Source organism: Hippopotamus amphibius, chromosome 9 (genome assembly GCF_030028045.1).
Source record: "Hippopotamus amphibius kiboko isolate mHipAmp2 chromosome 9, mHipAmp2.hap2, whole genome shotgun sequence".
In the NCBI taxonomy this organism is placed as follows: Eukaryota; Metazoa; Chordata; class Mammalia; order Artiodactyla; family Hippopotamidae; genus Hippopotamus; species Hippopotamus amphibius.
The window spans coordinates 32,329,732-32,348,431 of record NC_080194.1 but is presented as its reverse complement, the minus strand read 5'-3'; the positions used below and the strand labels follow the sequence as shown (position 1 = coordinate 32,348,431).

The window sequence follows — 18,700 nt, the reverse complement described above, 5'->3', positions numbered from 1 at the left end:
GGAGAAAGTGCCCAGGCTCTGGAGTCACTGAACATGGGGCCCAGTCCCAGCTGGGCCACAAAGCACCCACATGACCTTGGGCAAGACACCAAATATCTCTAAGCTTCAGCTTTCTTGTTTGCAAAATGGGGATGATTCTACTTTGTTGAGCAGATATAAGAGTTAAGGATCATGAAATCCTAGTGCTTGGTACAGTATCTGTCACCTTGTAATGTAATACTGTCACAACGTAGTCCTTTAAGAAAGCAGTTTTAGAAGAAGCTAGTTTGCCAAGGATGCCTGGGTAGGAGTAGAAAGATCAGATAGTAGATAACATGTGTTCCAAGGTTTGCTAAGAAAATGGAGAAGAAATGGATGAAGCTAAGATAGGAGACTTAAGACTAAGAAAAAGGCTTTTTAAATTTGTTTTAAGTGAGAGATCCTGGGATGATGGAAAAGATAGAGCTGGGAAAGAATAGGAGCCTGGAGATGCTAAAGGGACTAAATCCAGAAGGAGAATGGGATGTTTTAATGCTTTTAAAATTCCTATAGGAATCATAATCCTGCAGCTTGGCTTGCAAATATTTGACAAGTTACCAAATTTAGAATTTGCTGCGGGCTGAACAGATAATACAAACCCGTCTCCCCATCAACCAGTGGTTATTTCAACAGAATGAGCTAAGGCTCTTTCATGGTACCACAAACTAAAAGTACAGCTTACAATGGAAATTTCAACCACAACTATCACCATCACTAGCAAGAGAAACTTAAGTCTGAAGCAACAGGATTGGTTTCATAGAGGAGGAACGTGAATATTATTAAAAATGGCACCTACAATCGGTGGAATCTGTGTCTGTTAAAGGAGCAGAGTAAGAAAAATTGGAGAGAGAAATTCAGGCTTGGTAGTGGGGTGCTTCCTAGGAATAGGTGAGGTGATAAGAACTTTCTAAAATATGCCAGTTACAAATGTGGCAATGCAGGGGTGGGGAATATATATATTCTATATATATGTATCTCATATAGAATAATAAAACAGGAAAATAGGAACAGCCCAGACTGAACCTTTTGAAGATTTGCTTCCCCTCAGTAATGATCCTACAAGCAGAGTTAACCTTTTTCCCTTAAGAGAAATCAGCATCTTGAGTCAGCTGGAATATTTTGAATGTCAGGAAGTTACTTGAAAGCAGATTCATGATGCAACTATGTAAACAATTAATGCAACTCATATTGCACCAATGTTACTTAACTCCATTTTATTTTATTTTTTGGCTGCCCTGTGAGGCTTACAGGATCTTAGTTCCCCCGCCAGGGACTGAACCCGGGGCCACGGCAGTGAAAGCTTTAAGTCCTAACTGCTGGACCACCAGGCAAGTCCCCCATTTTAGACAACCAGGCAACTTGCTTTACTTACATCCTCTTATTTAATTCTCCCCTTTACCCCAGGGATGGGCATTTCTTCCATTTCAGAGCCTGGATCCCATCACTTGTAAGTGGCAGAGCTGGGATGAGAGAAGGAAGGTTGATTCCCACTGAGTGGGGTCAAGGTGGCAGCCATGTCTCCCCTGGAGGCAAACTGCAGAAGTCAGGCAGAGCCACGCCTGGAGGAGGAAGGCTGGGGCCCAGGCAGAGGCAACGTGGCCAGCTCCTGCAAAATGAGCACCACCACAATATCCTGCTGGCCACAAACAGCTCTGATCAAAGACTGAAGAGGCCCTGCCGCTCCCTCATCCCCCTCACCAGGGGCTGTGGACAGAGGACCACGCTGCACGGGTAATTTCACTCTGAATGAAAACGTGGAGGTGACCTGGTCAGCCTCAATGGAAATTCATGAGCAGGAGGGAAAGCCTAGAACCCAGAAACGGGAAGCAGATGACCTGCGCTGGAACCAGAAGGCTCACAAGCTCAGTTCAATTTGAAGGCGCAGAGTTAAGAGACATTAAGGCCTACCTGACACTCCCGCCCCTTTCCTTGTTCCATGTCATGACTCTTTTGCTTTCACAGGAAACGGTTAAGTCCACAGGTTTTGGAATCTGGTCTGCTCAGTGGATGTTCAGGTACAGCTGCCCATGCAACCACCTCCCAATCCAGTGTCCCCTTCACCAGTGTCCAGGGTCCACCAGGTTGACTGCTGTGGGAAGGAAGGGGAACTGCCCTCAAACTACACAGGGGTTGTGGGAGAAAGCCTGGTAGACCAGAGCCAGCTCTGGAGGCTTGGCCCAAATACAGTGTGGAGAAGCAGGGATGTGGAGGCACCTGACCTACCAGCCTAGACGTCCAATCTCTCACTGCCTCCTTCACGGGGATGGCTGGCTTCTCTCCAAAGACAGGTTGCAGCCAGAGCCGGCCCCAGCAGGGGCCATGCCTGCCCACCCCAGGCAGTAGGACCACATGCCTGGGAGAGCTGGGTCAGCTGCACCTCCTATCCAGGCAACCCTGGCAATGCTTGCGTGCCCACCACAGAGGATGTATTTGGACCCTGGAGGCAACGGAAGCAAGAAGCCAGGCAAAGCTTTCCCAAGGTTATCTGGTATCTGATAACTACCAGCTGCTGTATATGGTGCGTTTATTATGCGCCAAGTGCCACACATATCATGGATTTCATTCTCATGGGAAACAAGGGATCTGCCCAATGCCACCCTCCTAGTGAATGGCAAAGGAGGACCTTGAGCCTAGGACTGACTCCAAAGCACTCCTGGGGTGAGGATGGGGGGCAATGCCTTTCACATTGCTCTTCCTCCTCTCACCCACCACCCTCTGACGATTGACACTGCTGGTTAATTAAGATCCCCAGTTTCCTACTCTGCCCCACATGGCATCTGGAGAAGCCCAGACAGATTACCAGAAAAGCTCGGGGCTCTTTGTCCCCACCTGGCACCCTAACTGTTTCCTGGGAAGATGGCACAAGCTCAAAGCCCAATAGACAAGCTAGGACTTGGGATGCCTGGAGCTTCCTCTGCAAAACCACAGCGCTGGGATACCAGGGGCCTGTGCGAGCAGCGAGCATCCGCTTAGAACAGGATGAGGCCAGCTGCACACCTGAAGATAATTGTAGGGTGATGGCCGGCAGCCTGCAGGCAGTGGTGACCCCAACCACCCATAGGTGGGTGCAGCCGGAGTCTCTGTGTGGACAGACACAGATTCAGAGCTTTTGGCAGGATGGCAGAACGAGGTGGGAGTTGGGATCACCCCGTGCTGCCTCCAGATAACTCGGAATCTGCGGCCGGCCCTACCCAGCCCCGTAGCGGACCCGATGACCCTGGCCAGCGCTCTTGGCACTGCCTCCCCAGAGCGTGGGCCCTTCGGGCGCACCCACCTCCTCCACCGCGCTGCGCAGTTTGTGCTGCGTGTCCTCCATCAGTTCCTCCACCTCGCGGAACATCTCGTTGAGGGTGGCCTCCTCCTGCGGGTAGCTGAGAGCCGGGCCGGGCTCGAACGCAGCCGAGGTCACTGTCGGAGCCGGCGCGGGGGCCGTGGGGACCGCCGCCGCCAGCAGCAGGCACAGCAGGGTGCCCCCGAGCAGCCGCATCTCCGCTCTGCGCCCGCCGCCGCCGCCGCCGCCTGCGCGTCCCAGAATGCGGTCAGAGGCGCGCCGACCACCCTCGCGCCCGCGCCCGCGCCGCCGCCCCGCCCCGCCCCGCAGCTCCGGCTCTCCGAGCCCGGCCCGCCCCCGGCGCCCCGCTTCCCCGCGCCCACCCCCAGATGGGACGAAACCGAGTCCCCTCCGGATGCAGCTACCCGGGACAGGGAAGCCCCGCACCCGCTCTAGCCCGGCGCCCGAATCCCCTCAGTACCCCCACCCCCATCCTCCGGCACAGGCTGTGCTCTGCCCCCGCCCCCAGGGATAGCAGCCTCCCGCGAGCGAAAGAACCCGGGCGCCCCCACGCTTACAACCCCCTCCCCCTACCGCCCTCTCCACCATCCCTCCCTCCCCTCTCCACCCTCCCCCCCCCCCCCCCCCACACACACCCCGGTCCCGGGTTTGAGCCCTGTTTTCTCCTCGACCAGGTTAGAGCGCAGTTCTGGAGCCGCGACCCTACTCCCACCCCATCCCTACCCAAGCCCCCATGTTGGGTGGTCAGAGAGCAAGAGAGCAGCTCAGCACCCCCACCCCCACCCCCAGGATCGGAACCAAGTCCAGCGCCGGGTCCCTCACCCACCCAAGAGAGACAAAGCTGAGCCAACCCCCTTCTCCGCCGCCGCCCTTCACCCACCTCGACTGGACCGAGCTGTGCTCCGGGCTGGACCTCTCAGGCCTCGCCAGGGGCTGCCTCCGGGCCGCTGAGCGGGAGCCGCGCGGTGGGCGGACAGCGGGTGCGGGGAGCTCGGCGGGGATGCGGCAGCGTTGGTACCCGGGCGAGCCCGCAGCGCTCGCCCCGCCCGCCCCAGCCCCCGCCCCGCGGGAGGGGCCACGGCCCAGCCCGCAGCCAATGGCCGGCCGGGCGCCTGCGACCTCCCGCCCCAGGCTGGCCTCCTCTGCCGCCGCGCCCGGCTCTACAGGAAGCTGTCTCCTTCTTTGCATCCCGTTTCCCCGCAGCATCCCAGTCCATTGTCATCTCTGGCCCAGATTCTGGTCACAATTTACAGGAGGCGAGAGGAAGGTGTTCTTTCTGTGTCCCACCTTGCCCTTTCCAAGCCATCCTCTACCCAGCAGGCAAGATAAAATCCAAGCCCCTTAGCCTGGCATTCAAGGCCCATCACAAGCTGGCTTTAATCTGTCTGCCATGGTTGTCTCAGTACTCCAGCCAAGAAAATCCGCTTGTAGCTCCCGCAGTAAGTCCAGAGAATGTCAGCAAGCTCCTTAAGGGTGGCATAGCAGAGTGGTTAAGACCAGACACTGCAGCCAGACTGCCTGGTGTCAATCCCAGCTCTGCTCCTTAGGACTTTACCAATATGGCCAAGTTATCAGATTTGTCTGCTCTCCAGTTAGCCCCAATGTAAAATGGAGATTATAGCAGGACAGCTAAAAAACGTTGCTTGCCACCTGTTCCTGTAAGAATGAAGTCACTAGCCACTGCAATCGCCGACCTTCAACCCACCCTGAAAGGAATTCAGGGCAGAGATCAGGAATGAGGCACTCTGTGCTCTGGGAAAATTGGCAGAACAGGCCTTCATATAGTTACATATTTTCAGGAGAAAGTTTTATGAACCCAAACTCTTGCATCATCCCATACTTAGAAAAGCAGTAAAACCGTTAATCAATACATCTGTGCCTTGTGACCAGCAGCAATTTTCTATTGTGATGTGGGCTAGGTTGCAGGCACCCGCTTTGCCAGAATCACAGATATACTGACCTCCCCACCCTTAGCACTTTGGAGCAGTTCCACAGAGTTTTCTGAGAGGGTGTCTCACTGACTATAGTCCTCAGTCAGTCCCCAAGAAAAACTGAAGCTTACAGCTCTCATGTTGTCCATTTCAAATTCAGTTGACAAGTAGTAAGTGTACCTCACAGGTAACAAACAGGGCACACAGGGACATGTGGGGCAGGCGATAAGTGGGTTATAGATGTCAGCTGTCGTAATGAGAGCGGAACTTTGTCTACTCACAGCAGTGTCCCTAGTACCTAGAACAGGGAGCACTCACATAATTTTTGAATAAACCTATGTTTTATTTGTCAAACCTCCTCCTATTTTTTCCTGTTACTCTTTTTGCCTGGACGGCCCTCTCTCCTCCCCTTGGCCAGGCTAACTCCACCCCATCTTTCAAGACTCAGTGTCTCTTGTTACCTGTCTCCACTCCATCCCATTTCTCCTCTAGGACCCCCCCCCCAGCATCATGTGCTTCCCCATGGCAGCCCTGACTTGCCATAATCTGTATGGTCACTGGTTGATTAACAGTTTTAGTGCTTTTATAAGGATGCAATGATGCAAGAGTTTGGGTTCATAAAACTTTCTCACTGGCCCATTTCCCTCCACAGACCTGGAACTCCTAGGAGGCAGGGATTGACTTGCTCACCTTTGTGTCACCAGGGCCTCAATTATAATATACACTTGGTCCCCAAGAAATGGTTGGGCTGGTCATTATATCAATTGCTAGTTATATATCAATATAGCAGTAACATTACTAAGAACTCATTATGTGTCAGGAACAGGTATGAACTCATTTAATTCTCAAATAACCTCTGAGGTTGGTACTACTACTTTTATTCCCATCTCACAAATAAGGAAACTTTCCTAAGGCCACATAGCTCATAAGTGGTTGAACTAGGATTTGAACCCAGGAATCTGACTCCAGAGCCTTCACCCTTCACTGCCAAACTCCTCTGCTATAAACCTGGCCAGGAAGTATGAAATGATTTGGGAGTATCAGATGAGCAACTTCTGCAGGTGACCACTTTGAAAACATGTGTTCGGGGGAGGGGGTTCAGGACATGCCATCCCACAATATGCCACTTTGGCATATTGATTATTTTGAACTGAAAGCACATGAGAAACAGCAGATGTAGGAAGAGCTCTCTGACCTGTCTTTTTTCTACCCAAAGACAGGCCATAAAAATAAAATCAAAACTAAACAAAGGGACCTAATGAAACTTGAAAGCTTTTGCACAGCAAAAGAAACCATAAACATGACAAAAAGACAACTCTCAGAATAGAAGAAAATATTTGTAAATGAGGCAACTGACAAAGGATTAATCTCCAAAATACACGAGTAACTCATGCAGCTCAATATCAAAAAAACAAACAACCCAATCCAAAAATGGGCAGAATATGAGCCACAACTACTGAGCCCACACACCACAACTACTGAAGCCTGCGCTCCACAACAAGAGAAGCCACTGCACTGAGAAGCCTGTGCACCACAACGAAGAATAACCCCTGCTCGCCGCAACTAGAGAAAGCCCATGCACAGCAACAGAGACCCAATGCAGCCAATAAATAAAAATAAATAAATTAATTTTTTTAAATGGGCAGAAGACCTAAATAAACATTTTTCCAAGGAAGACATACAGATTACCAACAAACGCATGAAAAGATGCTCAACATCACTAATCATTAGAGAAATGCAAGTCAAAGCCACAGTGAGGTATCACCTCACACCAGTCAGAATGGCCATCATCAAAACATCTAGAAACAATAAATGTTGGAGAGGGTGGGGAGAAAAGGGAACAGTATGGAGGTTCCTTAAAAAACTAAAAATAGAACTACCATTTGACCCAGCAATCCCACTACTGACATATACCTTGAGAAAACCATAATTTAAAAAGATACGTGTACCATAACATTCATTGCAACACTATTTATGAAAGCCAGGACATGGAAGCAACCTGAATGCCCATCAACAGATGAATGCATAAAGAAGATGTGGCACATATATACAATGGGATATTACTCAGCCGTAAAAAGGAATGAAATTGAGTTATTTGTAGTGAGGTGGATGGACCTAGAGACTGTCATACAGAGTGAAGTAAGCCAGAAAGAGAAAAACAAATACTGTATGTTAGCGCATATATATGGAATCTAAAAAAATGGTGCTGATGAACCTAGTGGCAGGGCAGGAATAGAGAGGCAGACATAGAGAATTGACCTGAGGATACAGTGGGGGAAAGCGAGACTGGGATGTAGTGAAGAGTAGCATTGACATGCACACACTACCAAATGTAAAATAGATAGCTAGTGGGAAGCTGCTGCATAGCACAGGGAGATCAGCTTGATAGTTTGTGAAGATCTAAAGGGGTGGGATAGGGAGGGTGGGAGGGAGGCTCTAGAGGGAGGAGATTTGGGAATATATGTATACATATACCTGATTCACTTTGCTGTACAGAAGAAACTAACACAATATTGTAAAGCAATTGTAATCCAATATAGAAAAAAAGACCATAAAATTTCCCATGAGAGAGGTGCCTTCCCTGTACCAGGAAGAGAACATCCTTGTCACCAGAGAGGAAGTCAATGCCAACACGGATCTGTAAAGACACACTTACAAAAATAACCCTTATCTTAGTTTTTTCACCATATCACTCCCAGTCACTTCCCCACAATTCACTGTTCCTAGCCCAACCCCCTTTGCCTTGTCATTTCTTCACAAATCTTTCATTTCTTTGTCTAAAAGGTATATAAACTTTCTACTCTGGGTACCTCCCCAAGTCTTCATTTTGCTGTGGATCCTCCCATGTATAAGTAAAATTTTAATAAAAATGTGGATGTTTTTCTCCTGTTACTGTTTTATGTCAGTTTCACTCTTAGGCCCAGCAGGGGACCCTAAGAGGATTGGGGAGACATTTTCCCTCCCCTACAGGAACCATGGCCTCTTTGTCATGTGCATCCACCTGAGTCCACAGCAGAGTGTCAGTTGGGAAGAACACGTTTTGGGGGCCTTCTTGGCATCGGGCCCTGTGCACACCCCAGAACTATAGTGAGCTGCCTGGAGACTCAGAGAAGTTAGACCTTCTGCCCAGACAGCAAGTGAACGGTTGGTCTGGAACTCAACTCCATATGTGGCTGACTCTAAAACCAGTGCTCTTAGCTTTCCTTCTCATGACTGCCTTTCTTTGCAGACATCTTTCAATCACCATTTATCACCAAGATGTGGCTTCTAGCCGTGTTCTCTTAAATATCTGGGCCTCTGGGTTAAGCCCTCCTAAACATCCAGGGGAAGCTCCCTGAGCCACAGCATCCCCTGCTCTGCAGCCCTTTCTCAGCTACTCAATAGCTTTCTGGGGGTGGCTGATCCTGTGCAAAGGGCCTGGAACTGAATCTCCAGATTTCCCACCAGGCACACACACTAGGAAGAAATTAAAGCAGATTGGAGGCTGCAACCAGAGGGCATTCTGGGCCAAGACAAGAGCTGCAGTGGTGCAGATTTTCAGAGCAAACCGTGGTCTTCCATTCCTCCACCTTGCTGGATTAAGAGACTGGGAATTTCCTTGAATAAGACTTGTCTTCTACCTTATATCTTTTACCCTGAAGTCTGGAGTTCTTGACTTTCAGAATGAATTTTAAAAGGGAAGAAAAATTTGAGCTGTCCCCAAGTTACAGGTGAAGGGTTGTGTGTTTTCTCCTACAGGGTCTAAATTTTGTACTCTGAAATACGTAGGAATGTATCAACAGTGCCATTATTAAGTGAAACTAGCAAAAAAGATGTAGGAAAAAAAAAAGAAAGTTAAGAAAATCTACAGTCCTCAAATATAAGTGCTCTTCCTGCCCAGCTTCGTAAAACCCTATCACCAGCCTGAGGCAGGAAAAGCACTGGGGCAGTTGCAGAGATGGGCCCCAACCAGACCACACATGTTCTGGGCTCCAAGAAGCTTAGGGGCAGGAGTGGGGGGAGCCCTGTGGGTTCGGGGCCTGACTTGGGAAAGGGTCACAGTCTGAATGTTCATTGTGAGTGACCGGGCCCAGGCGCGTGCAGATCCGGCACAGGTGTCCGGAGCTGTCCCGATTGATCATCTTTAAGGTAAGGAACTTTCTGCAGCACCACAATTTCCATTTTATCACTGGTCTAAGCTCTATATCCATCAGGGATATTGTTTTTTCTTTTAGAATATTGGAAACACTTCTTGGAATTACCATCCAAAAATTCGAAGTCCTCATATTTTCTCTGTTGGGGTCTTATTTCATGGTTGAGGAAGTGGCAGCAGAGAAAATTAGCTGCTGGAAATTACCTACAAAGTTAGGGCCTATACAGCAATTTCAGGTCTAGCTGTCCACCCCACAGACGCTCACGGCCATGTGCTTGAAAACACTTTTTAGTGTCTTTAGCGGAAGGATAGATGAATAGTGTTCTGCAAATAACAGAATACTCTACAACAGGTAAGGGAATGGACCAATACTTGTAGGCAACAATCTGGATAAATTTCAAAAGACAAATGTGGCGATTTGCAAAATGAGAGGCAAAGAATGCTATTTGTGCTTATTTTCAAAACACAAAACAACTATCTATTGTTTATGAATGCTACAAATATAGTAAAAAATACAGAAATGGGCAGGCTGCCTCTGAGGTGGAAGGTGGGGGAAGAGATGGGGACCATTTTCAGTTACATTTGTAACATTTTATTTCTTTAAGAAAGAGAATCTAGCAGCATGGAGGAGGTCTGAAGCAAAAGTGTCCAAAGGTTAATCACTATAGTTGATTAACTACACATGGGTATATGAATGTGTCTGTTGTATTATTTTCTGTATATTTGAAATAGTTTGTGAATAAACTGAAACAAACAAACAAGAAAGCAAAAGGCAAGCCTCCCACCCCTAGCATGAACCTCCCAAAAAACAAAACAAAACAAAACCCCTCTGAGAGCCAAAAAGACTTTTCTTAGATCTGTTCTTGGCAGAAATGCTCTCTTCCCCAGCAGTGGCCCCCATTGCTATGAGGTGAGAGGAAGGAGTGGAGGGTCTACACCAGGCCCAATTGGAAGGGCACGTCTCTTCATAAAAGGCCCTTCTGTGTGTTCTAATAGTTGGAAGCTTTCCTCCTGGGGTGGGTGGAAGGGTCAGGGAGCTGGAGTCAGGTAATGACCCTGGGCGGTGGATGGGGCTTATCTGTCAACCCTTCCCCCAACTCACCACCATCACCACCACCACCAGGATAGGGAACAGTCTGTAAACAATGAAATGTCAGACATCCACAGCTTAGAGTCATGCAGTCTGGATAGGTGACTATTGCCTACCGATTTTTAAATTAGACCAAGGAAGGATTTATTACACATTTCTCTTTTTTCTTTCCCTTCCATCTTAGGTAGGCTACACTGAACATAATCTGGAAACAAATGTGAAGCGTTGGCTCAGAGATCATGTATCTGCATGGCTATTTCGAATCTATTTAGTATGTAGTAGCTGTTCTCTGATTCTTTTCAGAACGTCCATAGTGGGAGAGAGGTGCCCATCACTGGTCCAATCATCTCTGTGGGAGTGGGAGATGCTATGGTGTTCGCATGGATGACCCACCTCTAGCACCTCTTTGATTGGACCAGGATGGACACCTGTCTGAAGCTTGACCCGTCAGATTCTTTCCTGGATTTTGAGGCTGGAGACACCATTGTTCAGCTGATTGAGGACAAAAGCCAACATAGAGAAAGTCAGAGAGAGGGAGAGATTGGGAGAGAGATGTATTTAGAGAAATGAGATCCTATGAACCTGAAAGAGAGGGTGATGGGAAGAGAGGATCCGCCTCATCCCATGATGTCATTCTGGTTCTTGGTTCTGGTCTTTCATGAGTCTGAGACCCACCCCGTCTGCCCTTAAACGCTGTGAGATGTTTGGGGGTTCTTCTCATACACTTCCGTTTTTGTTCTGGCTACATTTCATAACTTTCTGTTACTGGCTACCAAGCTGCCTTAAATGTCTGGGGTGGGGCTGCCTATATTTTAACAAGGCACTCTTCATCAAGGAAGGTTGCATTAGAGGAGACCCACAAATTAGAAATAGAGGGCCACCAGGTCCGACAGGGCAGGGAAATGTCAGCCAGGGGCCTGCTCCCCTCTGCTAGCTGCTCTGACCTACCGTGCCAGCCACCAATTTCGTCAAGGCTTCCCAGCTCCTGCCTGTAAGTTGTGATTGTTCTGAAGCAATTGGTGCCAAGATTTTTCTGAATGGAAACTCCATCTGGCCTTGGAAAGGGTGTTCACGTGGATTCAGGGTTTCCATGAGTAACAGCCACTGAATATCCAAAACATACATTTAATTTGCCAAGTTTCTGTGAGTGGGTGAACAAAAGAGACCCAGAGGACCATATGTCTGGCCATCACCCTTGGAATGCAGCACCAGAGGGACGAGCCCCGAGCCTGGCTGTCTTGCTTCACTGTTTAGCAGGTGGATTCATGTGCTCTGTATATTCTCGCATGGGTATCTGAGGTCGGTGATGACTAAGGAGCAAGAGAATTTTGGTGGAGCCAGCGCCCAAAGAGGAAGAGCGAAGAACGGACGTTATTAGGTAACCATGGGGTAAGACTGTCTAGAAACGTGTTTCTACCCAATTCTCTCCACTGCTTGGGGTCAAAATGGTGTGTTTATTTCTTCCCTGGAGCAATTTTAAATGCTGGCTTCATAATAGAATCACCTTGGAAGTTTGCTAAACAATACAAATGCCTGGGTGCCCTTTGGAGATGCTGATTCAGGACATAAGAGAGAGGGCTCTTCAGGGTACATTCTGGAACGGTCCTTGCTGAGGATTCACTGATCATTAAACCTCACCAAAAAGCTCTCCTCTCATGCCATCTTCTTCTCCCCTGACATGTGCAGTAGCCAGTAGCACTTGCTTCTCCTGGATGTGGTTGGAAGCTGCTGGAGAGTAGAAAGAAGGCTGCACTTGGAGCTGGATAGTCCTGAGTTTGGGTCTGGCTCTGACACTCACCACCATGATATGAATATCCCAGGATTCTCTAGCTTATGGGCACATTAGTGCCCAAACCACAGGGCTCTTAGCCCACACCTGCTGTCATAAGATCACCTGGGAAGTCCCAAAGAGATGTGATTGTGCATCTGTGATTCAGTTGTAGCTTCCAGTCACCTCCACGACCACCATCTCCAAAATAGTTGCGCCATCTTGAAGATAGTGAGTCCAAACTTAATAGGTAAAGATCTCAATGGTGTAGCAGGGTGTTTCTAGTGGGGTGGCTGCTGCTGGGTGTTGCTATGTTAGTATATTTGCTGGTCAGCAGTAAAAATCAATAAACTACTTATACAAACAACAACACAAATGCATCTTGAATACATTATGCTAAGTGAAAGAAGCCAGACTCAAAAGGCTATACACAGATTCCATGTATATGATGTTCTAGAAAAAGCAGAACTATAGGGATTACAAACAGATCACTGGTTGCCAGAGGCTGGGATGGAGGGAGGCATTGACCGTAAAGGGGCACAGGGACCTTTGGGGGATTCTATACCTTGAATGTGGTGGTAGACATACAACATTGGTATACATTTGTCAAAACTCATAGAATTGTCCACTAAAAGCTCTGAACTTAATGTATGCAAATTATACCAAAATTAAAGGAAACTGGGGGAAAAAAAGAGGTAAAGTAACTTGCCCAAGGTCCAAGCCAGGGATTCAAGCATGTATGCGGAACTCCTGGATCCAGACTTTGAACTGCTCTGCAGTGTGTGTTCAGGAACCTCGGGCAGCTTACCTGAGAGGGGGCACCTCTCAGGAAACACTCTGTCCTTGGTCAGGAATATCAGACAAAGAAGCCCAAGGTGAGGGCATCATGGTGTGAGGAAAAGAACTGTATTCTACTCACGGTTTTGTTACCTTCTAGATTTATAATCTTGCATAAGCTAATTTCTCTCTCTACATCCTAGCTTTCTCATCTTTAAAGTACTTTCTCCTTTGCTAGAGGCATTGCTGTGTCATCATAAATGACAGGGGTTCAGGAGTGACCCCAGCTCTGCGTTACTCTCCAGCCAGGTGACTGAGACAAGTCTCTCCATGTCTCCAAGCCCCACTTTCCTCATCTACAAAAGGAGAACAGGAACTGCATCTACCTCATGGGACTGATGTGAGCCTTACAAGGAATAGCTTCTTAAGGCACTCAGCAAAGTGCCTGGCACTTAGCAAGCATCAGTGAGTGTGAGCTATTATAATATGATCACTTCCACATCGTTGCCACGTCCAGCCAACAAAGCTCTTGCAAAGCAAGCAGGGAACAGAGCTCCCTTTGTGTGCGCTCAGCTGGGGCTCTAGGGAAGGTTGGGTGGGGGGAGGGTCCACGGCAATTTTGCTCAGACCACGAAGGGTTACAGAGGGTCTTGTGCAGACAGCTCTTCCCTGTTTATGCAGGCAAACCTTCTGTCTGCCTCAGCCACAGTGCCGCCAGCATGGCTGGGTCAGAAGAAGTTCACATAATAAACATGCTCAGTACCCAGAACACGCTCCTATCCACACTTAGGTCCTGCAGTTGAGGCTCTTACATTTTAAACTCTTTTTCTTTTCTCTCTCACGGTCTGCACATCCCTTCCTGCAGTATGATTTCCATTCAGCCCCATGATGATATGTGAGCAAGTGTCAAATGCAGGAACTCCTTCAAAGTCCCACCGTTAACAAGGGAAAGACTTCCTACATTTGGAGCAATTTGGATAGATACTGCTAAAATTGTGTCTTCTCACTTTCATCCCTCTGTCACTCTCTGTCTGCTCCTTCTTGATCTAAAGCAGACACTTGGAGTGGGTCTATTTGCTTAATATCTCTGCAAGACAATAGCCCCTTGCCAGTTTAATTGTGCTTTTTTGGAAATTCACCCCGCTGGCCCTGAGGCTGATTGAGCCTGCCAGGCAGCACACGCCAGCACCCATTATCTTTTTGGCTGGTGTTCTTAAACTTTAGCGAGCATCAGAATTGCCTGGGGGCAGGGGGAGTGGGTCTTAAACACAGACTCCTGGATGGGGCCCTGGATTCTGCATCTCTAACAATTTCCGAGGTGATCCTATTACTATCTGCCCAGGGATCAAACCTTTAGAATGTCTATTCATCACTGTTGAGGGAGATACTAAGCCTCACTTTGTATCAGAGAGATCAGAAGATGGTGGCAGCATTGCTGGTAGCACCCCAGCCCAAGTAAAAGAGACAGCATGACTACAGATAAAATCAAAAGGAAAATTGAAGTGTTTTCCAAGTTTTTTATTCTACTTTCTGCCAGCAGCTATCACTAAACATTCTTGATGGGGTTCAAATGAAGAACCAAGAGAGGAGGAATTGGTGAAAGAGCTGCTCAAAAAAATGGACCCAGAAATGCAGAGGGACAAAGAGAGATGTTTGCAGAACATAACTGATAGTCAGAGGGCCGAGCTGAGAGGAACAGTGCTGAGTGTCAGAGCCAAGGTAAGGTGAGGTCAGAAACAAGGAGACAAAAAAAGTGAGCAGATTAGAAACAAGTTAGGGCAAGCAGTGCAGGCTCAAGTCTATAAAGGGTACCTGGAGGCTAGAGAGCAGCTTGCTTTCAGGAGCTGATGGCTACATCAATCCTAGAGTAGACAGCTGATGGCTTAAGGGACCAGACAGGACTGAACAATTCTCTTAAAATTTACGTGTTAGATGAACAGAGACGTTATGTTTTAAGAATCACATTTGGTAAAACTACAATGAGATACTGTTTTTACCTTTCAAAAGAATGAGGCAAATTTATCTACTCTCATTCATCCATTCATCTGTTTATTCAACAAATATTTGTTGGTGCTTCCACATGCTCTGTTCTAGGAGCTGGGAATAGAGATGAATGGAGCAGCAAAGCATCTGTTTTTATAGTGTTTACATTCCAGAGGATAGAGAGAGACCTTCAGACCTACACACACACACACACAACACATACATACACACATACACACACACACACGGAGGGATAATAGCTTATATTTTAGGAGGTGATAAATGCTATCAAGAAAAGAAAGCCAAGGACTGAGAAGAATGAGGAGAGTTGCTATTTTAGATGTGCTGTGCAGAGACCTCTGATAAAGTGACATTTGAGCAGACACAAAGAAAGTGAAGGATGGTGTGTGATAAGGGTCTGGCATCTAGACTAGCTAAAGAACTCTTAAAACTCAAAAGCAATAAGACAACCCCAGTTTTTAATGGGCAAAGGACTGAATAGACATTTCTCCAAAGAAGATAAACAGCCAAAAAACACATGAAAAGACACTCAAGAGCTTACACCTTACACCTGCATCATTAGTCACCGGAGAAATGCAAATCAAAATGACTTCACATCCATCAGAATGGCTATAATAAAAGAAAGGGAAATAAGTATTGGTGAGGAAGTAGAGAGGTCAGAACCCTCATGTTAGAACCCTCATTGCTGGTAGGAATGTAAAATGGTTCAGCCACTGTGGAAAACAGTTTGGCAGTTTCACAAAAAGTTAAATATAGAATTATCATATGACCCAGCAACTCCAACCTTAGAATTGAAAACAGGGTTTCACACAAGTACATGTGCATGTATATTCATAGTAGGAAGGTAGAAGCAGTCCAAAGTCATCAGTGGATGAATGGATAAACAAATTGTGGTATGTTTACACAACGGAATATTAGTCTGGAAAAGGAACGAAATATTGATGCATACTGCAACACAGGTGAACCTTCAAAACATTAAGCTAAGTGAAAGAAGCTAAACACCAAAGCTCACATATTGTATGATTCTGCTTATATTAATATCCAGAATAGATAAATCCATCAGGACAGAATGCAGACCGTGCTTACCAGGAGCTGGAAGGGAGGTGAATGGGCAGAAACAGCTTGATGGGTAATGGGTTTAACTTTGGAGTGATGGAAAATCTTTGGAACTACATAGAGGTTGTGGTTGCATAACATTGTAAATGTACTAAATGCCACAGAATTGTTCACTTTAAAACGGTTGACTTATGTTCTGTGAATTGCACCTCAATAAATTATCAAGGGGAGAAAAGTACAGAATAGCATGATCTCCAAGATAAACTGCTAAGTCAAAGCAGGAAAGTGGTCCGTGACGATGATGGAGGAGGAGGGCGCCGAGGAGCAGCAGCGATTCTCTCACTGCCAGATGTGCAAAAAGAAGTACAATTAACACTGAACATGTGACGCTCTTAGCCAGGAGGAGTAATTCACTGCTAAAATAAATCACAGAGAAAAATGAAGACATCGCTCAGTTTAACCTGGAACGAAAAGCGAAGAAGAAAAAGAAGTTAGAGGATGAAAACAAAAATTCAGTGGATCCAGCAGAGGCTGGTGTAGTGGAAAGTGAGAATTAAATTCTGGCCATTTCAAAAAAGCAGGCTTCAGCAGGTAGAGCCACTAAAAACAAGTATTGCCAACAAAGGGTTTTGAAAGGATAAGTGGAGATTTAAAAAAAATAAAAAGGCTTGGGGGCTTTTTGTATTGTATTCTGCAAGTCATTGACTGCAAAAGCTGGTTTAAAAGAATACTGGAGGGCTTCCCTGATGGCGCAGTGGTTAAGAATCTGCCTGCCAATCCAGGGAACACAGGTTCAAGGCCTGGTCCGGGAAGATCCCACATGCTGCGGAGCAACTAAGCCCATGCACCACAACTACTGAGGCTGTGCTCTACAGCCCATGTGCCACAACTACTGAAGCCCGCATGCCTAGAGTTCGTGTTCTGCAAAGAGAGAAGTCACTGCAATAAGAAACCTGCGCACTGCAATGAAGAGTAGCCCCCGCTCACCGCAACTAGAGAAAGCCCACGTGCAGCAACGAAGACACAATGCAGCCAATAAATAAATAAATAAAATTAAATTTAAAAAAAGAGAGAGAGAGAACTGGAAACTTTATTTTTATAAATTTATTTATTTATTTATTTATTTTATTGGCTGTGTTGGGTCTTCTTTGCTATGCATGGGCTTTCTTTTTAGTTGCGGTAAGTGGGGGCTACTCTTCGTTGTGGTGCATGGGCTCCTCATTGCCGTGGCTTCTCTTGTTGCAGAGCATGGGCTCTAGGCTCATGGGCTTCAGTAGTTGCAGCACATGGGCTCAATAGTTGTGGCTCACAGGCTGTAAAGCGCAGGCTCAATAGTTATGGCACATGGGCTTAGTTGCTCCGCAGCATGTGGGATCTTCCTGGAGCAGGGCTCGAAACCGTGTCCCCTGCGTTAGCAGGCGGATTCTCAACCACTGCACCACCTAGGAAGCCCCAAGAACTGGAAACTCTTAAGCAAAATATCCCCATATCTTCCTGAAGCACATGAAAAAGGTGTGTTTGAATGGTATACATTGGAAATTGTATCTATTGCAGTTAATAACATTGTGTTAGCAATTAGAAAAAAAAAGGAAAGTATAAAACAGTGTGTGGGACTTCCCTGGTGGTGCAGTGCTTAAGAATCTGCCTGCCAATGCAGGCGACACAGGTTCCATCCATGGTCAGGGAAGATCCCACATGCCACGGAGCAACTAAGCCCATGCACCACAACTACTGAGCCCACATGCTGCAACTACTGAAGCCTGCGCACCTAGAGCCCATGCTCCGAAACAAGAGAAGCCACTGCACTGAGAAGCCTGAGCACTGCAACAAAGAGTGGTCCCCCTCTTCACAACTAGAGAAATCCCATGTGCAGCAACGAAGACTCAGCAACAAAGACCCAACACAGCCAATAATAATAACAATAATAATAAATAAATAAAAATAAAATTAAAAGGAAAAACAGAGTGTGTACATTCCTGTGTATCTAGCAGCATGGAGTACCCCCTATTCACCTTTCTGTACCTGATGAAATTTGTAAAGTGTATGTGTATTATCTACACAAAAAATTATAAGTAATCAAATGAACTATTTTTAAACACAGTGCTGACTTCCGAGTCAGACTGGGTTTGAAGTCCCAGCTTTGACAGGCATCAGCTGTCAGCTTGTGTTACTCTCAGCCCCAGGTTTCGTATCTGTAATGTGGGCACAGTAACTGTACCTACTGCCCAGGGTTGTCAGGTACACTAATGAGATCACGCAGGTAAAGGGCCCAGTGCGTGGGATACTGTGAGTGTTGAATAAACGGGGGAGTGGTTCCTACTCAAAACACTCCTGACAGCAAATGTGTCACACAACCCCCAGTTCTGCAGCACCCTGGATGCTGACTGGGTGTCTTACAGCTCAGTTCAGTTCTGACGTTATTCACCCAAGGTTAGCGCAGACCCTCAGGTTAAGGGCTCAGTCCCACAAGACGGTCCCCACTTCTTTTTCTTTTTGGCCGCACCATGTGGTTTGCAGGATCTTAGTTCCCCCACTGGGAATTGAACCCTGGGCCCATGGCAGTGAAAGCTTGAAGTCTCAATCACTGGACCGCCAGAGAATTCCCTGTCCCCACTTCTGATGCCAGTCACAA

At 47.2% G+C, this 18,700-nt stretch overlaps 1 protein-coding gene across 1 annotated transcript in view; it reads right to left on the bottom strand.

The window, feature by feature from the left end:
- Positions 1–4,329, bottom strand: part of DKK3 (dickkopf WNT signaling pathway inhibitor 3) — a 49,384-nt gene extending 45,055 nt beyond the window's left edge. The window contains exons 1-2 of the mRNA XM_057695203.1: positions 4,191–4,329; positions 3,293–3,537 (exon numbers count right to left, since the gene is read on the bottom strand). Coding sequence (XP_057551186.1) covers positions 3,293–3,505 — 213 coding nt within the window. The 5' untranslated portion in view covers positions 3,506–3,537; positions 4,191–4,329. The remainder of the gene's footprint in view (positions 1–3,292; positions 3,538–4,190) is intronic.
- Positions 4,330–18,700: the final 14,371 nt, after the last annotated feature.